The sequence below is a fragment of the Melospiza melodia genome, chromosome 2, assembly GCF_035770615.1.
Source record: "Melospiza melodia melodia isolate bMelMel2 chromosome 2, bMelMel2.pri, whole genome shotgun sequence".
Taxonomy (NCBI): domain Eukaryota; kingdom Metazoa; phylum Chordata; class Aves; order Passeriformes; family Passerellidae; genus Melospiza; species Melospiza melodia.
In genome coordinates, this window is record NC_086195.1 from 118,929,300 (window position 1) to 118,953,818 (window position 24,519).

Here is a 24,519-nt window from a genome sequence, read left to right on the forward strand (position 1 = left end):
CTCTTATACTGGCTCCCTTTTCCAGGAGTGAAAAGTTAGGCACTCCCTTTTGCATGATTTATCCAGTTAAAAAGGTCAGTGCATTGGCTTAACACTTCATAATCTCTGAGTTTTAATTCATTTAAATGCTGCTCCTTTCAGTTTCCTCTAGGCTGCATGTCTGGAGATAAAATCTCAAGTGCTGATACGTGGAGAGGGGAGTCCAAACCTGCTCCCTTGGTTATTTGTATTCTCAAACAGTGTATGGAGGCACATTTGTGCAACCTTTGAATAGACAAATTGGTTAGAAAAGGCTTTTGAAGCAGAAATTGATATTCATCCTGATCCCTATGACTCTTATTCACATGGCCAGTAAATTTTGTCTGCTTTCCTGAGGTAACAGTGTGCCTGTGTGGTCATCACTAGATTTCTGCTGGCTTCTGAGACTTTGTTTTCACTTCTCTTCTGATTTCAGGTATCTTGGAGTTTTTTCACCATCAGTTGAAGGACATTGTTGAATATGCAGAGCTGAAGACTGTCTGCTTCCAGAATTTACGGGAAGTGGGAAATGCTGTCCTGTTTTGCCTGCTCATTGAACAGAGTCTGGTAGGTGCCTGCTGTGCTAGTTTAAAATCCATCTGTCTCTCAAAATGTACTCTCATATTTTTGTTACTAACGTCATCAATAACAAGGTTGAAATCTGTGAGTTTGCTGTTACTGATGGGCAGATGGGTAGGAACAGTTCCCTGCACTCCTCTCTCACAGTCTTGCAGGGGCTTTCATGTCTGTTAGATACAGTGATGCCTGACTTTGCTGGGTGAGAGACACTGCCTCTTGCAAGGTACCTGAGGATCTGACATTGCAATCTTCACCATAAATTATAAATAAATTATAATCCCCTGGTACTGCTGTATTCCTTTCCTGCATGTCGTTCCTGTTGAGATCTGAAACATCCCAAGGTTAACATGGACATCCTTGGATGTCCTCCTTGCTGCTTGGATGGCTGACAGTGGTGCAGAAATCCTCTCATCTGTCCTAGCTTGAACAAAACTGTGAAATGTGTCAGCCTTTCAGCTGCTTCTGGTATATCTAGAGTTTACCTTAGACTGTGTAAACCTGCCTACAGCTGATGGTACAGTGCTACAACTGATCTTTATCCCTACCTCCAGTTTTCTTTTCCCACCTTCTCCCATGTTATCAGTATTTGCTGTTCAAACAAGATGCCCAGACCTGTAATTTGTTTGTTTTCAATGCTTTTGGGTGCTTACAGAGGAAAGGTGGTCATTGATAATGGATCAGAACAGCAACAGGTGTGCTGGCTTCCTTTCTTTACCTGCACGGTGTTGATGAATGTTGCGTTGGGGATGTCTCTTCCTGCTGTGCATGCAGGCACCCTGCCCAGGCTGTGCAATCTCACAGTGCTGCTGAGGTTGGGCAGCATGCAGAGATCTTTGCTGACTGCAAACCAGCCACGTCATTTCCTCATCAAGCTGGCTGGGGGCCTGCTGTTGGACAAAAATAGACCCTCACGGAAGGCTTCTCTAGGGTGTATTAAAGCTGTCGGTGTTAGATAAGGTAACTAAGACAGGCTGTTCCTCAGGGTTCCTGCTCATGGTGTTAGAGGATCCCTCCCTCATGGTGGAGAGCAATTGTAGGGCCTGGGGACACACAGAAAGCTGTAGTCAATAATGGCACAGCTGAAACAGAATGAGAAGCTGAATTCCTTTGGATTCAGGCTGGGTGGGTGCCTGGTGAAAGGCCAGGCAGGGCCATCACTCCCTCCTGGGAGGATCAAGGGCGTACCAGAGTGACACCAGCTTGGAGGTACCTTCTTTGGGACACCACTGAGGTTACACTTTCCAGTCACACACCTGTGCTCGCTGCCTCTCCTCTTGTTTTTGTCCTCAGTCAGGCCCCCATATCCTGTCATGTATTTCAATATTTTTCCATTGTGGTCATCCCTCATAACTAATCTAGATTTTAGCACAGTGCAAAGTGTAACTCTGACTATATCTGTGGTAGTGGATGAGTCTCATGCATTTCCCTGGCTGACATCAAAGAATTAGAAAAGGAACTGGAAAAGGCACATGAGCCCCCAGCACCCTAGCCTTGCTAAGAGTATGGATGATGACCAACTTTTCTAATATTCATGTTGAGGGATTACAAATTACTATGGTCTCTGCTTCAAACATGAGGGTCGTAGCAAAGTCATGCATCTGCTTCTGGTCATCTGCATTTTCCCTGTGTGTACAAAGAACCAAAGAAGCAGGAAGACAGATGTCTTCCTTTCCCCTGTCCCTAAAGATGTAAAATACTTCCTAAGACATGATTCTCTGCTGTTGTCATAGTCTCAGCCTGCCTGGCAGGGAGACGCTCCCACCACGATAAGCTCCCATTAGGATAATGGGTTGTGGCTCTGGTAAAAATAACCAGGCAGTGAGTGAGTCATCCTCTTCCCCCTTTTGTCTGCGCCGGAGCTGTCTGCCACTTTCCCACCGAAATTACTCATCCTCCATTAGTTTATTTAATAAATACCCTGTCCTTTATGAGCTGCCAGCGGCGGGCGGGAGGGGAGTTGCCGGGGTTTCTCTGGGGGTGCAGAGTAGGCCGGTGAAATGCGGTGGTCTCTGGGAGCGATCCGTGAGGGGAGGCCGGGCTCGGCGCGGCTCCTGCCGCCATGACAGAGGCCGGCTGCCCTCTGCTGTTCCTGCCGCGCCATCATCGGCCTGCGCTTGGAGTCTCGTTCTGCCTTTGGAATCCCGCTGTGGGGGTCAGCTGTGCTTTGAGGATTGATGCTTCTGCCCTAAATGCCTCTCGTTTTCCTTCTGTTCCAGTCTCTGGAGGAAGTGTGTGACCTGTTGCACGCAGCGCCATTCCAGAACATCCTGCCCAGGGTTCACGTCAAAGGTATGGGCACAGTGAAAACTCCTTCCTTGGGTAACGCTTTCCCCTTCCCTTCCTGCTGCCGTGCCTTCAGTAACCACCTCCAGCCGCCCTTTACCACAGCGCTGGTAATTACAGGACACAGGTATCAGATCCAGGCCTGTTTGCCTGGCTGAAAAAACAAATGTTTCCTGGCAATGCTCTGTGCAAATGGCAAGGATGGATGCCCAGGGCAGTATTATCCTGCTTTGTGGACATAGTGAGACTTTTTTGAAGCTGCTGTTTAGCTTATAGAATTGTCAGTTAAATGGGGCATAGGGAGTCTGTCAGCAAGTAAGTAAACAAAGGGGGTCCCTGTAGATTTTTCACTTCCTTTTCACTAAACTGAGTATGTAGTAGTGAATATTTGCAGGGTTGCTTCCTATGGTGTCTGCTCTCCTCATCTTTCATCATCAGAAAGTGACCTGTCCCCCCTCCTCTTTGCCCTCTCTTCTTTCTGTGCTTCTCCTCTATCTCCTTTCTTTTCAATTTCTCATTGCTGGAGCAGCTGATTTATTCTACTTGGAGAAATCCCATCAGCTACAAAATTCTGAGAATATTTCCAAGCTCACAGTAGCTACTTGCATCTCTACATAAAACTAACCAGACCCTTGTGAGCAGTATTTTCCCATTTGCCAGAGAACATTTCCTACTTGCCAGTGTTGAGGAAGTGCCAACTGATTTTTAGCCTTGCTATACACAAGATTGCATCCTCATTTTACCTCACCTACTAGAGACAAACATTTTATGCATAAAGACAACTTAGTTCTCTCAGTACAAGTGGGGATCAAGTATCTTGGCAACAGCAGCATAACAGAGCCATGTATTCTTCCTTGAATTTAGTTAATTAGATGTACTCTACTACAAATCCTTCTTTCTGTTTGCACATGTAATGTAGCATTTTAAAATATGTGTGTATTTCTCTAAAAGTGCATTGAAGATTACCCAGCTATTTAATACTTAAATTACCTAAAAAGAATGTTTTCTTTCTCCCTGGATAAAGATTGTGTTAAATTAAGAATTTTCTTGGTTAATTGCAATTTATGATTGCTCACTTTTTTAACATTTTCTTTCAGAGGGTGAAAGACTTGATGCTAAAATGAAGAGACTGGAATCAAAATATGCTTCACTACATTTGGTTCCTCTCATTGAAAGACTTGGCACACCCCAGGTAATCTTTCTCATTTGTGTCAGAAGCAATTCAAGAAATTTCTGATCATCAGAAAGCCTGTCCTGGTAGCTCTGTCAGAACTTCAACCTGCACATCCAGCTTGTTCACAGAAATGGTTTTTAGTTAAATCCATAAATTTGGAACATGCTGTTAAAGCTTAGAAGTTTAAAACATTTGAGACTGGGGCAGAAGTGACTCATTTAGGGCAAAATGTTAATTGGTATTTATGTTTACCATGGGATATCCTCCTAGTGTAAGGTCCAGCCTGGGAATTCCTCCTCCAAATTCCACCAAAGCAATCAGGGTTTTTTGTGCACATGTATGTATGTTTTTAAAACATTTTGTCACTCTTTCAGCCACTTAGAAACTCTTGGAAAATGAGCTGTCATTTGAGTTGAGGTCTCCTGGAAACAATGACCAAAGAGAACATTCTTGAACTGCCATCACAGTTCCCCTTTCTCAGGGGTGAAGTGCATTAATACCCTGCTAATCTTAGCAGTTTTCTAGTGGTTGAAATGTGAATAGTAGAAAGAAAGAGCAGAATGCCCTGAAGCAGAGCTCAGACTGCTTTTGTCATCGTAGGTGCTGCTGCACTAGGAGAGAGCTTGTGTGATGGCACAAGCTGGGACAAGCATAAGCAGCATTCCTCTTTTGGATTTTGTCTGGGCCTGTTGGTGCTCCTCTTTGGAGCTTTCTCATCTCTGACAGCAGCAGCTGAGGGAGTTGTGCAGGACAGCACACGCAGGAGCTACAGCAGAGCACTGAACTCTTTGGTTTTGCTTTCTGCCTCCATTCAGACCAAGAATTCTTTAAACTTCCCTGAGATAAATCCAGGACTAGCATTACTGCAGTTAGTGTTACTTAGGTTAAAAAGGATTTTACAATTTTCTCTGAATGTTTTTCCACTGATCTGATCCCCAGGTTAGCAGTGTCTGACCTCACTTTAAGTCAGAAGACATTTCTCCTAGAATAAACCACGTGAAACTGAAAAACATATTTATTTTTAAAAATCAAATATTGTGGTGAAGTGGCTTTTACCAGGATTTTACTTTTGTCTCTCTGCCCTTCAGCAAATAGCAATCGCAAGGGAAGGGGACTTGCTGACCAAAGAACGCCTGTGCTGCGGCCTGTCCATGTTCGAGGTGATCCTGACGCGGATCCGCTCCTTCCTGGACGATCCCATCTGGCGCGGGCCCCTGCCCAGCAACGGGGTGATGCACGTGGATGAGTGCGTGGAGTTCCACCGCCTCTGGAGCGCAATGCAGTTCGTCTACTGCATCCCCGTGGGAACGCACGAGTTCACTGTGGAGTATGTGCTGCCGGCTGGGCAACAGTGCCGGCGGGGCTGGAGCGGGGCTGTTTGTGTGCCTGCCTGCAGGGGCCGAGGGCACAACCAGGGAGAAGTGCTGCCATCGCCACGAGGGGCTCGTCAGCCACCAACACAGATACTATTGTTAGCTGTAGTGAAAATAACCCTCTATTTTAAGTATTGCCAGTGTATAGTGAATGATCCTGTGACAAACGGGCCCTAGCACGTGTCTTTCAATAGGGGTAGTGCCCCAATAGACACCCAGCTTAAATAAAATAGCAGAATATTTGTGCATCTAACTTTAACAAGTATTTCTTCTCTGAATTTAAAAGCAGGAATGAGCACTTGGAATTTAACATGATTACCATGAATTAACCAGGAACTGTTGTTTGTTCTTGGTTTTGTTGGTTTTGAGAATATACTTATTTTGAAAAATTCTTAAGATGTAATGTGCTCTTTACTGGGCAATTAAAAAATGGCATAGGACATTTACTTCCTTTCATGCCTGCAGCCTAAAGGAGCAGAGTGGTGTTGAATTCCCACTTGGTTTTCTTTGCAAGCATTGTTTCCACTGAAAATGAAATGTAATGCCACAGGAGTCTAATGGGTAGTAAATGCTTTTGGAGTAACTCTGTTACATGAAATTAAAGGAGGAGGGAGCGTTCTGTTTTTTTATTAAGCATCTATTTGAATTGCTTGTGATAATCTCCAGTGATGATTAATGTACCAGAGCTTTTGCTTTCCAGATGAATGTCTAACATATTTATTATTTAGTGAAGTGGCTGATCACTGAGTGTTTGCTGTGGCTGTGTTTTGAAGATGTAGTTGAAAGGTGCTCTGTGGTGTTTCCTGTTGCAGGCAGTGCTTTGGGGATGGCTTGCACTGGGCTGGATGTATGATCATCGTGCTTTTGGGACAGCAGCGGCGCTTTGACGTGTTGGATTTCTGCTACCACCTGTTGAAAGTCCAAAAGCACGATGGCAAAGATGAGGTTATCAAGAATGTGGTGAGTTGAAAACATCAGTATTTGCTTTAGTAATAAAGACAACAGCTCAGAGCTGTTTGTACTCAGATGCAGCATAGATATGGCAACCCTTTCTTTAGAATGAATTGCTGAAAATGGGAGCACCAGGATTTTCAAAAACAAAAGATTAAGGCTGGAGTTGGAAGTCTGGTCAAGCAGAATTCTGATGTCACAAATATATGAGATTTTCTTAATGCCTTCCATCCTATATATGCTCATTCTCAAAATGACAAGGCTTCTGTAAATTGAGCTTCTCTGCACCCAAAGCAGCAGTCAAAAACCAAAATGCACTTTCTATTTCCACTGGCTTAGCAGTGCAAGGGAAATATTTGTAACATTGCTGGGAGAGATGAGGTAACAGCATTTGCTGGCTTTCTGGCTAAGGCTTTTCATATCCAGAGCTAATTCCTGTGTCTGTTTGTTTGATGTTTGCAGCCTTTGAAGAAAATGGTTGAGAGAATTCGCAAGTTCCAGATTCTGAATGATGAAATAATTGCTATTTTGGACAAGTATTTGAAGTCCGGCGATGGAGAGAGCACGCCCGTGGAACACGTGCGCTGCTTCCAGCCACCAATTCATCAGTCCCTTGCCAGCAACTAGATTCTCACCTAACAATACTTCTTGCACCTCTTTAGGCTAAAAGTGTGAGAAGCAAAGCAAGAAACAAAACCCACACCAACAGTTTTGAAGAATAGTCTCACCTGCATTTTTCAGTATGCCTGTGCCATTTGAGTGGCACACACACTGTTCTCTCCAGTTTCCAAGCACAGTAACTGTATACAATCCATACTTATTTTTCTAGACTAAAATTTTATACACTTTGATTAAAAGCCTGTAAGATTTTTGAAACCTCTTTGCATTCCTGTCCGAGGTGACCATTTTAGACTGGACTGGTATAATTTTCCCCTGAAGCTATAGAAATAATGGCTGTGGAGGGTAAAAAACGGTTCTGTAGAAAAAAATTTTAGAAATCAATGCATAATTGTTTGTATTAGAGCCTTAATTGCTTAATTTGCCTTTATTAAAAAAAAAAAAGAGAAAAAACAACAAAACAAACTCTACTGGTGCTTTGTGAATAATTTTCTAGTCAGTTGATTCTTTTTCCTCTTTGCAAATTATTCTCAGAGATCAGTAATTATGGAAATGAAGGTTATTTAAAGTGTTTGTTTCAAAATTGTTTAACATGAAGGTGATTTACAGGATTCTAATATTTTTAAAAGGTGGAAGTTTGATTGATTAGAATGGGGACTGTTTGCCTTTTCCTAATGAGAGCTTCTAACACAGTTTATATTTTGGTTTGCAATCTATACCTGTGTACCCAAACACATTTACAACTTATGAGGAATTCTTGTTTACAAGAATCTTGACTACAGTGATCAGATATAATCTATCCCAGTACATAAACTCTAATGATGTTAATAATTATTTATTATGGAAAGTATTTGTTAAATTACATTTGCTGTATAATGCAAACACTGCATCAGTAAGATTGTAAAACTTTGCAACTATAGAAGTTGAATTTTAAAGCAAACCATTCAGCCAAAAGCAGTAACTCCTGCTTGCTTACTCCAGGATCCTGTCAGCTGGCTCTGGGATCAGCCCTAACCAAGACATGAGGATGGCCAAAACAGACACAGACAGATAATTACATGTTTTACCCAGGATATGGATTTGTGGAGATGTTACTTGGTCAGTGTTTCTAACCCATGGTGTCAAACCAAGAATGCATTCCTTTGAGAACCTGTTTTTCTTCCTTCCCTCTTAGTAGTTCATGGCTAGGTTACAGCACATCTTTTCTCCTGCTCAGCTCTTTCCAGGTGCTTCTCAGCCATGGAATTGACTCCACAGTGGGTAGAAATGAGCATTTGACAGAAGAGGTACAGAGGAAGTGAGGAACATACAGGTATTGGAGTGGCAGAGAACTCTGTTTTGAGGAGAGAAGTTAACTGAAATTTCCTCAGCAAAACATTATGGACATTTTCCAGGCAATCTATCAGCAAGTTTCCACAATCCCAGGTTTCCCCAGGACATCTGTGCTTGAGAGCTGCCATTCTGGAGTGGTGTCTGTCATGGTGAGAGTGCACACAAGGCTGCCCGGTGTGTGGGAGACACGAGTCAGAAGCACTCGTGCTTTGTTACACCAGCTCATTGCAGGATTTCTTTTACAAGGTGCTTTACAGATGATTTTCTTTAAGAAACAGTCTTTTAGTTCACAGAACACTTTTGGTCAGCCAGATGCTTCCCCTGTGCTTCCAGTTAAGCAAATGAACAACTTTCCTAATTTGCTGACATCCTCATTGGTTTAAGGATGTCTCATACATCTGAGGTTTTGGCTCAGCACTGGTGCAGAAATGGTTAATTAATAAAGCCTGATTTTGTTTAAGAACTATTTAAAAAGAACTAATCATTATGTGAATAATTTCTAATTCTTACCAGTTAACTTTCAGCAGTAAGAGAATTGGTCCCTTAACATCTTAAAACTGCTATTAAATACATATTTTATGATCACTGAGGGGGAAAAAGTTTAAGACAATTCAGACATTAGTCCTAGGAGATGTTTGTTTCCCATTTTTATAATGTAAATTTTTATTATTTTTCAAAAAGGATTATAGACTTGATAGGAGCTAAATATTCTTTATCTAGTATAACCTTTCCTACCTAAAAGAAAAAATGCAGCAAGGTGCACAAAAGATGTAACTTTTCCATTTCCAATTAGTTCTGAGCAAAAACGTTTTTCTTGTTTGACACCTTCACCCTTCCTGTATGTTATGACACATAAGGAAGGCAGCAGTATTTTGTTTCATAGGTGGTAACTTGGGGATTTCTGTCCTAGGAAAAAATCTTAATTTCTCTTAAACACTGAGCACTAAACCTGACAATATTGAGCAGTAACTATTAGTCTCTGTCCCAAGTATTTCCAACTTTCACATGCATAACAGAAAATTCTTATAAAACCTTCTTCCCTAATTTTTATTTTCTGCCTTTAGTAAAGTGAATTACCACCTACCTGCCTCACCCCTCCCCCCCTCTTTTTTTTGAAGCAATGTCATTAATGTTTCATTATTTTGGTTATTTTTGAAAATGTCAGGGTCACAGCAAACAAAACAGCAATTCTGTGAGTTCAAGCTGTAACATCAGGAATACAGAACAGGCCTGCAGAGCCAGGGCAGCGTGGTGCAGCACAGACAGAACCTGACCTCTGTTACAGAAGAGGGAGCAGCTTCTCTGGCTACTAGTAATGATTCAAATCCTTCCTTCTGCTTAAACTGCCATAGCAGGAGCTACCATCTCGCCTATCCATGCAGAACACAAGCTCCTGCCTTCCTCTTTCTGCCAGCCTGTTACTCTGATTTGGTAAAGTTGGGGTTTTTTGATGCAAATCCAGCAAGTTTTGCATACAGCTTTACCTAACCAGTATTTTCAAAGGATCAGTTGTGCTTGGTTGTAGCCTTCCCTTTTCTCTTTACAAACTGGGACAGGAGTAGTTGCTGCAGCTCCTGTTTCAGTATGGTTACAGTCACTCCATGGGCACAGGTACAAAGGATTCAGGTTTCCTGCAATCTTTTTTACCACCAATGCAGAAATAAAGCCATTTATTTTTGATAAAATTGTAATTAGTGCAATACATCTTAAAAACAGAAGAATGAAATGAAAGTATTTACACATAACTTAAGCAACAAAACCAATTGTGGTCTGAGGTCATTTTAGTACTTTTTAAAGTAAAAGTAAGGCAAATAAAAAACATTTCAGTGTTCTTTATCCAAACGAATCAAACTCAAAAATCAACGATTGTCTACACATACTGTTAAAAAGTACATGACTTTCCAGACAAGCTCAGACATTTCACAGCAGGAAAAAAAAAATCCAGGGTTACAGAATTGTTCTTTTCTTAAGTAACACGTAGATATTTTCAGAAAGCTGACAGGCTTCCATTTCTTCTGGCTGAGAGACTCTCAGTGGATTGCATTTCACCTAGGCAGGCAGAACTTTCTTCATCATCATTAAAGCTGTCATATGTGCTCAGCAAAGTGCCATTGGCTGCTCTGTCATCCTTCCGCAGAGAGAGGGGCAGGTTTGCTAGGGTGAAGTTAACATCTTTGAAGGCATGCAATAAAAAGATCCCCACAATAATTGTCAGGAAGCCACTGAAGGTGCCAATAATGTCATCAGCCGCCATGTGCTGCCATTCCTTGAAGAGGATGGCAGAACAAGTTAAAACAGATGTGGTGAAGATTACATAATATATTGGAGTCACTATTGAAGTGTTGAATATATCCAGAGCCCTGTTCAAATAGTTGATCTGAGTGCTCACACAGACAGTAAGGCTTAGCAGCAGAATCCAAGACAATGGATGCTTCAGCACTGGTTTTCCTGCAAAAAGTTCCTTTATAGCAATGCCCAGACCTTTGACACAGGAGACTGATAAGGCTCCAATTACAGAGCAAATTGTTATGTACACGAGAATGTTGGTCTGTCCATGGCGAGGTCCCACCACACAGATTAGAATTAAAGACACAATGACAACGAGCGTTGCAAACACCACAAAACCTGTGGTTGGAGGAAAAAAAAAAATCTTGTTATTTATATACACTAATGGACACAATTGTTACTTATGGACTCTATTTATCAGAAGTATTTTTCAGAAGTATTTATCTTAGAGGTACAGGGAAAACACTAATTAACAATGGGACCGACTCAGCTTAAACAGAAGAGTTCAGGATGTTTCTCATTATTCCTCCAGCATCACAGTTTAGATGATTTCAAAGTGAGCAAGCCAAAACAAAGGCTGTACCTCAGGCATGCTGTATTACCTTTACCAGTCTATTGGCAAGACTACTACAGGATTAGATTGCTGAACTGCTTTACACCCAAACTCTGAGGTGTAGATGCCACTGGACACAGGCCTGACTCTGAATTGAGTCTTTTTTAGGAGATGATACATTTTGGCAGATTGCTATATTCATCAGCAGATTTCCAACAATTAGGTCATTCCTTAAGAACAACTTTTTAATTTCTGTGCTATTTTCTCATGTTTAAGATGAGAATTGCCTTTGTATAAACAGTATTTTGCACACGTGCATTTTTGAGTGCCTCATCTTCCACGTAGGCATAGCAGCTCATCTCTAAGATTTTACTTCTCAGAAGGCACCACAACACCTACCTTTTCACTTTAAGGACAGCTCAAAGTTGGGCTTAGAGATGACACACTTCAAGCAAAATTTATAGAAATTTTGTTTATCCACCTGTGCTGCTGCATTTGTTTAAACCATCACGTCAGTGGTTGCCATCAAGGCACTTTATTCAAGGCCAGACAAGTTCATCTTGCCATCATGCAAAGCTCCCTATAGAATTATGTTACAGAATTCAAATCTCTGCTTCATTTGGACTTGTCGACATGAAGCAGACACAGGCCATCTTCCTGGAACTTGAAAGCAGCAGTAATGAAACTATAAAATGAAGAAATGATGGGCTGTGTACAGCTCAAGCCAGTATTTTTCTTACCTGGATCACCTAGTTTGTGAGACATTTCATCCAAAGTTTCTACCTCTTCCTCTTGTGGAGCATGAATTACCATCACAGTTGATCCCAGTATACTTAACAAACATCCTATTTTTCCATGTAAATTAAGTTTTTCATTTAAAAAGAAGGATGACAGAATGGCACTAAGAAATAAAAAAGGCATCAACAAATACGGGATTAGTAATAATTATTTGCTCATCGAGTTACAGATTGTTTTGACTGTACAAGTCAGTTGCATATACAACCTGCAGCTTAAAAATAGCTATTTTCTATCTTGAGATATTTGCTGTGGACAGAACTACCTGTTAGTATTTGGCATCTCTGCCCAGAACCCCTTTTTTATGTTGCCTGCCAAAAAAATGTGGTATCTAAGAACTTGCAAAAATAATTTTACTAAGACAAAAATCTTTACGTAGGAATGAAAACACTGCTCTGCTGTGATCACCTTATTTTTGAAATGTAGAAGACAATAGCTTTTTCCAGAGATGGAGATGTAGATGCATTGCTAGAACCCTTTTGTATCATAGCCACTATGTATTTGGAGAAACTTAAGTTACTCCTGATGTTTATAAGCACTCTGTTGTGAAGAGTGCATTTATTACAGCATAGTTCAGTGACATATTTCTAAAGAAATATTTTACTTTTCTGTCTCAAGTCACCCTGCTTTCTGTTAGTGTTTCTTACCTTACAAGAACACTGAGAGCTCCCAGAGGAGTCACTAACGTGGCTGGTGCAAAAGCATAGGCAGCAAAGTTCGCTACTTCTCCAGCTCCCACTGCAGAGGAACAGCAATTAAAACCCAGGAGTCAGGCTCATGCAACAAACCTCTGATCAGGGCAAGGAAGTGCCCACAGTGTTCATGCACACACAAACATGCAGCAAGGGAACAATGCAAAATTCTACTGACAGCATTCAGCTAACAGTACTAGCAGAACACACCCCTGCCCCTTACCCCACTATTAAATTTTAAAAGCAGGCGGTGGAACTACATACAACAGGTATTAAAATTAATTTTATCAAATCAGAAGGTGTTTAATTTTAGTGTCTGTGCTGTAACTCCCCAGCCTGTCAGCTTGACTCATGAAATTCTGCATGGAGAAATCTGCAATAGCAGATATAGCACAGCACATACAGTAAGCCAGTTACCTGAATACACACAGTAACTTGAGAGTTCAAGCAATGAAAAAAATTAAGAAAACAGGCATAATCCCAAAATAAGCTTCCCTTCAAAAAATCCTATATATCTAAGCACTTCTCTGCTAAGACAAAAACCAGAATGCATATGGGTAGCAAAGACAAAACCAATGTCTGCCTAGTTCCACTGCACAAAGAGGGCAGTTACATTAAAGGAAGATCTTCTGATGTAAGAGAAGTTACATTAAAATCTGAACTGCATCCATCAAATCACTAGGTGACATTACCATGTATTGCAGAAACCCAATCTCTTTCCTTTTTTTGTAACCATGCTGCCATCTGTGGCAGTTATTTATTAAAATTATATAATGCAGATTGTATTTTTGACACCTAGATGAATAATTTTTAATACTTACTTGAAAGAAGTCCAGCCCACCACAGCCATTCCTTAAGGTATGCATGACCTCCTTGACCTAAAATTGAAAGAACATTGGCTATTCCACTAAAAATGTTGACACCCTGTCACTTGTAACACTGCCATGACTTAAAATAATTTTTGCAACCCATGCCCTTAAAAACATGAGCAGCCTTTTGGTACCTAGGCTCTCTAGGTAAAAGGGTTGAAATCAAAGCATCTTCAGTTTCTGATGTGCCTGTGCCTCCTACAACCAGTTATTTAATTTCTTTTGTGTTAGAAATGGCACTGATGATTATATCTGCATTACCCTGAGAAACAGGGTTCTTTCAAATCACTGAAATTACATGAAAAGCCAAGTTATGTGTCTCTGCAGAAATTGTACATGGTTTATATGTGGTAGATTACATGTGCAAGCATCATATTTTCTCATTCCAAACCAGGGTGCATGAATTATGTATCTCAAGATCAACCATCTTTTAGAAGCAAAGATGACAGGTACTGAATAAAAATATTCAGAGTCCACCTTCTGAATCATCTGAGGATGCTGCAACTATACTACCTAAATTTATCTTCTTTCAAATTAAAACCATTGCCCCTCATCCTGTCAATACAGGCTCTGGCCAAAACCAAACCAAAAAGAAATCCAAAGCCAAATCTCATCTCTCTGTCCTTTTTAATAAGCCCCCTTTAGGTTCTGAAAGGTGATGTAAGGTCTCCCAAGACCTTTTTCTTCTCTAAGTTTAACAATCCCAGCTCTGTCAGTCTATCCTCAGAAGTGTTCTGTCCCTTTGATCATTCTCATGAACTTGCTTCAACATGTCCATGTCCTTCCCATGCTGGGGATCCTGGAGCTGGATGCAGCACTGCAGGTGGGCTCTCACCAGAGCAGAGGGGCAGAATCCCCTTCCTTGCCCTGCTGGTCACTCTTGATTTGGACATGTTTGGCTTTCTGGGCTGTGAGTGCACATTGCTGGGGCACATCCAGCCTCTCATGTGCCAGCATGTCCAAGCCCTTCTGGGCAGGGCAGCTCTCCATCTGTCCATCCCCCAGGCTGTGTTGATCCTGGAGCTTGGCCTGACCCAGGTGCAGCACCTTGCTCTGGTTCCTGTTGAGCCTCCTGAGGTTTGCACAGACCCACTCCCCAAGCCCATCCAGGTCCCTCTGGATGCCACTTCCTTCGCTCTAGAGCATCAACTGCCCCCCTAAGCTCAGTGTGGTCCACAGCCCTGCTGCCAGCACAGTCTGTGTCACTGATGAGGATATTTAATAGCATTGCTTCCAGTATGAACCCTTGAGGTGCACTGCTCATCACACTCAGTTACTGCACGTGACTTTTAGTTTTCTAAAACAATCTTCTGGTGCCCAAACATGGTTAAAACTCTCTTAAATTCACTCAGTCAGAAGCACAGACATAGTTAAGAGTGCTGCTTGCAATTTGCAAGTACAATTTAGACTTAACTGACATACAAAGGAATCCTTTGACAAGTGTCCCCAGAGGGCATTACATATGCATTAAATAGCATGTGTCACACACAGAGCTAAGGGTATCTGACACCAGAGAAAAAGCACACCAGCTCTGTTTTAGGTTTCATACACAAGTAACAAAAGCCCAAGAAAGTCAAAACAAGATCATTAGTTTGATGAACTAATGAACAGAAGCAACCTTCTGTTAAACAGCAAAATCTAAACATGAGCAATTTATTACAAGATGTATTTACCTGCTCTCATGGAGCCTTTCCTGGCTAACCGGAGCAGACCTTTCTTTTTCAGGATGAAACTCCCTCCAATGAAAATGCTGGAACTCATGGCCAACACCAGACCAATACAGAAGTCATACTTCCCACGAGTTTGGCTCATCTCGTAAACTACTGAACACTGTCACATTGATCAACGAGGAGTAGAGCTTCTGATACTCAACAAAAAACGATGCAACACTGAAACATGAGCAAAATAATCACATTAGATTTAAGCTGGCAGAAAAACGTGCTGTATAGGAAAATCTTCAACAGCTCATGTGACTGGTTCTCCTGCAAGTGGCTTCTGCAAGGGGTAGTTAACAAAAAAAAAAAAGGCAATCTGAAGCATGTATAAGCTTGCACTAAGGATGAGTAACTAACAAGTCTGAACACAGAGAAGGAAGAGTTTCTGACCTGGTATATAAAAACTGAAACCCAAACAAAAATTCCTTGAGAAACATTAGGGACATTTTACAAATACGTAATTTATTTTTCTTCTCATTGAGTATGCAAATCTGTGTCTGGCACACCATGATACTGACCAAAAAATGACTTACATTGAAATCAGTCTGTAATAGAGTTTGAGAACAGTCGCAGCAGCATTTCTTCCATATAAACTCCCTAGAAAAATGAAAGACAGTATTAGAAGGGCGTTTAATCATATAGCCATTTTCATAAACAAACAAACCTCACATGCATTCACATGCAATTACTCTTTAACAGGAAAATCTGGCAAGAAATAAGTCTTTTGTTAAATTATTTTACACAGTTTCCCATACTTGTATGAGCACCTTTCAATATTACTTTTCCCTGTACTTTTATGCTTTCAACTTTGATTAATTTGCTATACCTCTAGGAAAACCTAACAGAGAGCTACTGGTAGGTTAGCATTAAAACTGAGCACAGATCCTCTTACTTGCATCCAGTTAGGCTGTGAAAATGCAGAGGAAAACAATAAGCACTCAACATAGCAATACTCAAAATGCTGTATGAGCCACAGCTCAAAATTCTCAAATCCACTTCCCTTAATCCTTGCACAAAAATTTTTACTATCTTATTTTGTAGGGGAAACTAAGTAAATGACCTACAAGAGAGCGCTTTCACTTTCTATAAACTTTTAAAAATAAACTAGATTCTTGCATGACATAAAACCACCTAACAAATAAAACCAAGAAAGACAATTCATCAGTGTGTGAGACAGACCAAACGCAGCCACTTCACCAGCTCCATAAAATATCATCCTGGTTTTAAATTCAAACAGGATTTTCAGTCCCTTGAAGAAGTTTTTTAATGCAAGGAAAAGACATAAGATTTTGTGGCTGTTCTCTGCACCATCTGTTGTAGCAGGTGTAAGGCACTCTGTTCAGGTAATCGAGCTAAGAATGTTCTTCCAACTGCAGCTGGTGCAAAATGTGACAGTGGTACAGCATCACCTGGGGGAGGAGGGACTGGTTTTGCTAAGCTTTATGCTTTACCAGTTTTTTCAACATTTGCTACTTTAGCTATACTATTAATGGGATTATTTTCACTGGTGTGGCTTTTTACTAAAAGACAACTCTCCATATTGGCAAAGCCACTTTTTTTTTTCCCTTCTCTCCCTGGCTTTCATACCTTCACCTACACTGACAGAGGAAAAGAGCATCAGTGAGTCCCATCCTGACACTTTCCACCCACTGCATTCCAGAAACAAGGGAAAAGCACAGGCTGCTTTTCTTTGCAGCAGAGGTAAAATGTGATTGCAGAAGAATGAAGAACCTTGTGTGCTCATAGGCAATTTTATGAATTTACACTTGAAAAGAATGCTACACTTCAAAGCTAGTATTTCTACTTTCCCCCATGTCCCAAATATGCCCTGTCAACCACTTTGTTAACCTTGTAAACAACTCAAATCTCAACCACTTAAATTGCACAAATTCAGACAAATTACTGCTAGCTCTTCCCATCACATTTATTTGTCCTCACAGACACAGCCAGTCCCATTGTTACTCTGGCTGGGCTGCCTTATTTCCACCTAAGGTTTATTCAGATGTCTACAGTTGCAGACACATGTCACACAGTCATGGTGGACCCAGCTTCCCTCTGAAGAGATCTGGTTCCCTCTGTATAGAGCAGATATTATTTGCATGTGCAGAACTGACATGTGGTAGGTCAAAGCAGTACCAGGCATTGGGAGGTTTACAATTTAGGAAATCAGGACTTTAATTCTAACCCTAAGACTTACTGAAAGGAGAACGAATGCATGCTTATAAATATAATCAAGAAAAATTATCTATGGGCATGAGAAAATGCCATGAAATGAGCAGTTCTGGAATAAATAACGCCTCTCATGTTTCTGCCTTGGGACATGCCAAAGCTGTTGCATTCCAGCAGCCAGGGCCACCACTAGGTTATAAACAGAGAAAAGCCAGAAAATGTAGGAGTTAAATAAAGCTGGCAGTTGTGCAGTGCTGCAAAGGTTCTCCAATCAAATTCACAGCTGATTTTAACACATAGAACACTTCATCCACTCAAGACCAGCAGTGTCATGGAGGCGTATTGGTTTCCTGCTTCTGCTTTACTTCAGAGAAGTAAGGAAGGGCTGAGATTCTCCTATTCACAGAAACTACAACACCCACCATGCCTCCAAGAGCCACTCGTTAATGAACTGCCCGTGGATCTGCTGGTGTCATGAGTCAGAACTCTCAGTGTGCAACAGTGCAATGACAGATCACACAGGGAGCTGCGTTTGAAGGTTATCAGACACAGATCGATGCAGAAACTCGGAATGTGAAAAAAAAACTGTGGGAGATAAGCAAATCCAGATTAGCCACAAAGTTATTTTGCTTATTTTCAAGATGTAACCAAATGTATCATAAATGCTAGCAAGATACAGACTCTCTGGTCTAAAACACAGGATAACAGCTCTTAGCCTCTTTGCTCACAAGTCATTTTCTCTCAAAAGCAGCATAAACACAGTGCTCCAAAGATGTTACATTTATTGCAGCAAGTGACCTCTCTAAATATTCAGAAACATTAAAAGTGGCGTAATAAGAAGAAGTAATATTTTACATTTAAAAGCAGATAAGCATAAGTAAGAATATGGGAGTTACCAGCCAAAGAAAATTAGTATCGCTTCCACAAGCTGTACATTGTTTGGAAGCAATAATAAGAGCTGGGAAAGGCAGACATGGTGCATTGTTCCAACTTTGCTTACTTGGCCACAAGCCCTCTAGAGTTAATAAAAGACTTACAAGAAACAATCTAAATATACACTACATTATTTAAATTCAAGAATCTTTTTTAAAACCTGCTCTTTTCAGCTATGATCAGGATGATGTCATTAAGCAAAAAAATGACCTTAACAGGCCATTTACTTCAACCCTCTGCCATCTACTACATAATTCACTGCTGCTCCTCATTATAGATAATTCAGCCAAGCTTCTCCCACAAAATTCTTGTAAAGGAAACTTCACAAATGTGGCAGCCATGCTGTGATGCCACTAGGAACTCTCATTATCTGATCATCTTCACTTTTACTACCAAATCCCACTGCTGGAAAAAGATACAAGTCCCTTTATCTTTGAATCCACATATCAACATTACCCTGCAGGTGTCTCCTGCTGTGCCACCCTCTGGGTCCTTTCCCAAAAGCTTTTTTCAAGTGCAATTTCCAAAGCTGTATATAGTACTTCAGCTTGAGTTATTATCACTTCTGCAATAAGTGGTAGACTGTATTTCTTTTTAAACATCCAAATCAGGTGGGTTTTTGAGCCCTTTTTCTGCAGTTACCTACTGTTCAGTCATTTTCAACTTCTCTATCAGTATAACCTCCTGCACTTGTATAGCAAATTACTCCTGCCTGGGTGCAATATCTTCCATTTACTCCTATTAAAAAACATCTCTTTTTTTAGAAATGTTTCCTGAAAACATTCAGCCAAGGTTACACACTGGCAATCCTTCCCTGCCCAATGTTACTGATTATTTCTCTGTCTTTTGAGCCAGATCAATAACATTAAACAGCCAAAGATTCAGACATGATGTAAGATTTTTGAACAAAAGCCTGCTTTGACAAGACAATAATACTCTAGGTACAGCCATTCTGCATCTTTTGAACTGTTCTATGGTATTTTACTGTCAATTCTGCTTAAGTTTTATGTTTCTAACATTGGAATTAAGCACCTGTTTAATGCCCTTCTAGCCATAAAGCTTGTCAGGGAAGAAAAGGAGGTTGAATCAACAAGTTGCTTTAACAAATACACACTGACTATTATGTCTCATGTTGGCTGTTATGTGTTCCCTTCCCTTCCACAAGCATAAAACTACATGAAGCAAACATTCTCTAACAAAACAGAAATCCAAACAAACGGTTCCTAAGAAAACAGAAATCCAAATGTTTGGTGATGAGCCTGTAGACAGCTTATTATACATACCAATTTTGTTCAGAAATCCAGAGGCATTCACTTCTTAAGTACTTGGAAGTTAGGTTTCTAAAACAGAAATCAAAATAGCATTAATTGGCATGCTAAGAATTTGGCAAAAATATTATGTCCATTATTTCAAGGCAATTTAATTTTCATGCATGACACACAAGACCATGTCCAATCTATGCTTTAAAAAGGAAGATTTTATTTCAGAATAGTTTGAATATTTGAATTTCAGAATGTTTTGAATAACAAATCAGTGTGATTTTCGATTTGATCTTCCTTACATACAGCTTGCCTGAAGCCATAGTTATTTCATCCTTTTGTTTTTCACTTCACAAATCAAAGAAACTAACCTGTGATCTAAGTTATTCTTTGGAAGGTATCATATTAAAGTTGAACTGAAATACTTTCCTAATTCTATCGGTTTCATTCTGTAACTAAAGTGCTAAGGCATTTTTATTGCAAGATAACTAATATCAAGTTTTAATTATTGGCTTTGACATGGTGAGTTTTCAGAGGATGTTTATATAGAATCACAGAATATGCTGAGTTGAAAGGAACCCACAAGGATCATCAAGTGCAGGGACAGCCCCAAGAAACCCACCCAGTGCCTGAACACACACAGGTTTAAACTCTGCCAGGCTGCTGCTGTGACACTGCCCTGGGGAGCTGTTCCAGTGCCCAACCATACTCTGAGTGAGGATCATTTGTGTAATATCCAACCCAAACCTTCCCTGACACAGCTTCAGGCCAGTCCCTTGGGTCCTGTCACTGGCCACCAGAGAGAAGAGACCAGTGCCTGCCCCTCTGCTTCCCCTCATCAGGAAGCTGCAGACCCTGATGAGGTCTGCCCTCAGTCCCCTTTTCTTCAGGCTGAACAGACCAAGTGGCCTCAGCTGCTCCTTATACAGCTTCCCCTCTACCCCCTTCACCACCTTTGCAGCCCTCCTTTGGATACACAGAATGCTGGGGCAGTGGGGAGCATGAACAGAGAAATGATCTTAGATTACTAAATATACCCCCCAAATATACCTAATTATTAAATGCAAGCCTTCCTCAGTCATGTTCCTTCCACTCACAAACATATCTTTTAAACAGAGGTACAGAGAGAACATTGAAGGACAGACACAACAGAGTATCAGGATAAAAGAGTTCAAACCTTAGTCATGTGCACCTTTAAAAGGCCAGGATGGATGCACACAGCACCTGCAGATTCTGTACACACTGCTTATGAAACAATATGTTCAGTTTTGTACTGCACATTTGCCCCAATACAGGGTACAGTTTTCCAGCTCTGCCAAAGTTATAGACTGCCTAAACTTACACACATAATTATTTACATATTACACACAGGCAAACTAAAATCATATTTATGTTATATATATGCATATATATATAATGTTAGAGGCACTATCACATGCTCAGAAAACAAAACATACATCAACTACCCTACAGCTCTCCATTTTAAAAGGTTTAGATAAACTAAGGGGAAAATTAATACTTTATAGCAGATTTCTATTTATAAACCAAAAGCAACAAGCACTTCATCTTATGAAACTAGGAGAAAACAAAAAAATCCACATTAAAAACCTTTTCTTTGCATGTGCTACTTATAGTTATTTAAAAAACACTGACCTTTAATTAAAGCACCTCCACATAAAGTTAAAAGTATCTTCACTATAACAGTGTTATTCATTAACTGAATACAAACTACAGGCAGTGCTTTGCAACTGATACTGCATTGACTGTTTTCAGGGAAAGCTATCAAAATAGACTAAAGATAAGACTTGCCTCATCTTTGCTATACGTGGCACACGAGTTCCACTCTTGTGGGAGGAATAACCAGCACAGGGTCACTGAAGTTCCACCTTTGGTATTTTATATGGGCAGTTTCAAATTTAAGATAATCCAGGAAGGTAAAGTCTGATCTATACATTAGTCACAGCCACTCTTTTGACATGACTGACAACTGATGTAACCTGCTTTCTAGTCACCAGGACTTTATCAGAATGAAGTACTTTAACAAAAGCAGAACTAGGGTGACACTGAATTCTAAATACAATGATACCAACGAAACCTTATGGAACAATTTTCTATCGATGAAGCTGTTACCTTCCGAGGGGAAAAACCCTAACTGTATACAAGGCACTAACTGTATAAAAAGCATTAAGATAGAACCACAGTGACTTACATTTATCACGTTTTCAGTACAAACAATGTTAAAGACATTGTAGTGAAATAGAGAAAGTTGACTACTTGAAAAACATTGGAGAAAAACATGGACGAAGGACTTAGATCCAGGCAGTATCACACAGTGTATGAATGAACAACAAACTTCACTCTGAATCACAGAATCAACCAGGCTGAAAAGACATGTCAGATGGAGTCACACCCATAACCCAACCACTATGTCAATAGACCTTGTCACTAAGTGCCATGTCCAGTCTTTTCTTACACAGCTCCGAGGACAGTGACTCCACCAGGTACCTCCCTTGTCAACCACTCCAACATCTCATCACCCTGCCTATGAAGAAATTCCCCCCAATCTAAACCTCCCCCCGTCAGCTTAAGACTACAATGAACTACAATGCAAAGCTACGACCACTTTTGCCATGTCAAAATGATGCACCAGGGCTCTGAAGTTCTGAAGGTGCTCTGGAAGCAGGCTGCACAAGACTCTACCTGGGATAACTCAACCCTGGACCAAACCGAAGACAAACCATTTATCTCCCTGGTTAACCACACGCACCCCAGCACGGGCAGAGCCAGCACACTGTGCCTGGATCCCCCTGCTCAGTGGGAGAGCCCCGCAAACAGCCCGATTTGGAGCTTTTAACCCCGGCCCTCTCAGACCAAAGCACAAGTTCCCACTACGGAGAAACCACCCTTGGGCACGAATAGCCGGGCTCAAGGCCCGGAGCCCCGCGCCCCCGGCCCGCCCGCTCTCACCCGCAGCGCTCGGCTCTCACCGCGGGCCCGGCGCCGAGCGCTCCGCGGGGAAGCAGCGCCGCCTCCCCCCGTCCCGCGGGCCCCCTCCCGCCTCTCCCGCCGTTACCTGCGGTCACGGCCCCGCTCACATGCCCGCCGGGAGCGGCCAACCAAGAGGAGACGGGGGCGGGGGAGGCCGGAGCGGGCGGCGGGAGGGGCCGGTGCCCGTCCGCTCTAGCGCCATGAGGGGACGGGACAGGACGGGGCGGGAAGGACCGGCAGCGGCAGCGCAAGGCGAGGCGGCGTCCCGGGCCCGTCCGCCCCCTCCGCTCCGCGGTTCCGGCAGCGGCCGCCGGAAGGGGCGCGGCCCGGCCCGAGCCCCGCCCGCCGCGGGTCGCATTGCCCTTCCCGCAGCGCCGCCCTCCCCGGGCTGGCGGCCATCCCCGGCCCCAGCCCCGCCCGCCGCGGGTCGCGTTGCCCTTCCCGCAGCGCCGCCCTCCCCGGGCCGGCGGCCATCCCCGGCCGGGCTGAGTGCCGCCACATCCGCCGGGCTCGCTGCGGCCGCCCCGCAGCCCGGGTAGGTCATTGCCGCCACCCGCCCCTGCCGGCATCCGCGGTGCGCGGATTTTACACTCACAGAAAATCGTACAGTCACAGAATGGTTTGGGTCGGAAGGGGACCTTGAAGATCATCCAGTTTCAACCCACCCTGCCCTGGGTAGGGACTGGGACACCTTCGACTACACCAGCCCCATCCAGCCTGGCCTTTACCACTTCCAGAGATAAGACATCCACAACTTCTCTGGGCAACCTGTTTCAGCTCCTCTTCACCCTCACAGTATGGAATTTTTTTCTAGTATCTAATCTAAAACATACCTTCTGTCACTTTGATACCATTTTCTCCTGCACTGTCACTACATAAATAGTTTTGCCCCATCTTTCCTATACGTTTCCTTCAGGTACTGGAAGGCTGGAAGGCTGCAATTAAGTGACCCCGAAGCCTTCTCTTTTGTAGGCTGAAATAAACACAGGCTGTTTGCCATAAGGGAGAGAGACATTTTACTGGGCCAGGTAAAGGGAATGGTTAATGAATCAATTTAATCCAGGTCATCCACTCTCAGCACTGCTTTACCCAAACTGCTTTAATCTCATACAAAGTAAATGGATAAATACAGTTACATAAGTATTTGTCCTCACACACAAGGAGTCTTTGAAAGTCCTAACAAGCAGCATCAGGGTCAGAGGGTTCTTTGGTATCTTCATGACTATCTCTGAGTATGCTTTACACAGCTGCCTTGTAGCATTAAGTCTGAACAACCAACACTGCCAAAATACCTGTGGTATCTCCACACGGAAGATGCAGCTCTTTAAACTCAAGACAGTTTTGTCACATCCCTTAGTGAGAGCAGTTCCCATTTTTTTTAGTCTTCTCAGGATTTGTGTTGGCATTATCCCAATCTGCACATATAGCTGCTTCATTTCTGCAACACCTGGAAAGACATGGAAACAAAACCAGTCTTGGCTTTCCCTTGTGGAATACCCATGACAAAGCCACTCCTCATCACATTACCTACTGTGTTATACCTCATTAAAAATGGTCCCTTGCTGACACAAAAATTACATTTCCACACCACCCAAAGCACATGGTTAAATGTTAGGCCTATTTTATTCTATAAGGCAACATTCCATTCCCCAATATAAAACTAATCTAGTATTCTTGACATGAACTTTGCACTTACAAAATAGTGTTATATGTGTGTGTATATATAAAAATATACTTTAAGATAAAAAAGCTGCTAAGCAATTTACAGTAATTACCTACATACTGACACAGTAAGACACTGGCTTTTCTGTGTTTTACCAAAAGATATCAAAACTGTGAAGTCTTTGAAAAAGTTAACAGCTGGTGAAAATGATTTCTCAAATGGATTAAAAGATTAAAACCTGTGTCACCTAAACCAGTACAGTATAAACA

The 24,519-nt window shown here is 41.9% G+C and overlaps 2 protein-coding genes across 7 annotated transcripts in view; one reads left to right on the forward strand and one right to left on the reverse strand.

The window, feature by feature from the left end:
• The window catches only part of CYFIP1 (cytoplasmic FMR1 interacting protein 1), a 105,050-nt gene extending 97,587 nt beyond the window's left edge, over positions 1-7,463 (forward strand). For all 3 annotated transcript variants that reach the window (XM_063149717.1, XM_063149719.1, XM_063149718.1), the window contains 6 exons: positions 455-585; positions 2,814-2,886; positions 3,978-4,072; positions 5,143-5,381; positions 6,240-6,387; positions 6,841-7,463. In XM_063149717.1, the coding sequence (XP_063005787.1) occupies positions 455-585; positions 2,814-2,886; positions 3,978-4,072; positions 5,143-5,381; positions 6,240-6,387; positions 6,841-7,005 (851 nt within the window). In that variant the 3' untranslated portion in view covers positions 7,006-7,463. The remainder of the gene's footprint in view (positions 1-454; positions 586-2,813; positions 2,887-3,977; positions 4,073-5,142; positions 5,382-6,239; positions 6,388-6,840) is intronic.
• A 2,518-nt stretch (positions 7,464-9,981) lies between these two features.
• On the reverse strand, positions 9,982-24,171 carry NIPA2 (NIPA magnesium transporter 2). 4 transcript variants are annotated; one of them, XM_063149724.1, is made up of 9 exons: positions 23,880-24,171; positions 19,624-19,680; positions 17,830-17,992; positions 15,772-15,835; positions 15,197-15,412; positions 13,476-13,532; positions 12,610-12,700; positions 11,908-12,068; positions 9,982-10,953 (listed from the first exon to the last, which is right to left on the reverse strand). In XM_063149724.1, the coding sequence occupies exons 5-9, from the start codon at positions 15,333-15,335 to the stop codon at positions 10,316-10,318; spliced, it is 1,086 nt and encodes a 361-aa protein (XP_063005794.1). In that variant the 5' UTR covers positions 15,336-15,412; positions 15,772-15,835; positions 17,830-17,992; positions 19,624-19,680; positions 23,880-24,171; the 3' UTR covers positions 9,982-10,315. The 4 variants fall into 4 exon arrangements, with proteins under 4 accessions (XP_063005794.1, XP_063005793.1, XP_063005795.1 ...); XM_063149723.1 differs by lacking the exon at positions 23,880-24,171 and adding an exon at positions 22,673-22,855; XM_063149725.1 differs by lacking the exon at positions 17,830-17,992.
• Positions 24,172-24,519: the final 348 nt, after the last annotated feature.

Coding starts and splice junctions, on each gene's coding strand:
- NIPA2 (XM_063149725.1), bottom strand. CDS start 15,335: ATGAGCCAAACTCGTGGGAAGTATGACTTCTGTATTGGTCTGGTGTTG. Junction 12,069..12,609: donor GCTCTCAGTGTTCTTGTAAG/GTAAGAAACACT, acceptor TTTATTTCTTAG/TGCCATTCTGTCATCCTTCT. Junction 10,954..11,907: donor TCACAAACTAGGTGATCCAG/GTAAGAAAAATA, acceptor CTCCAACCACAG/GTTTTGTGGTGTTTGCAACG.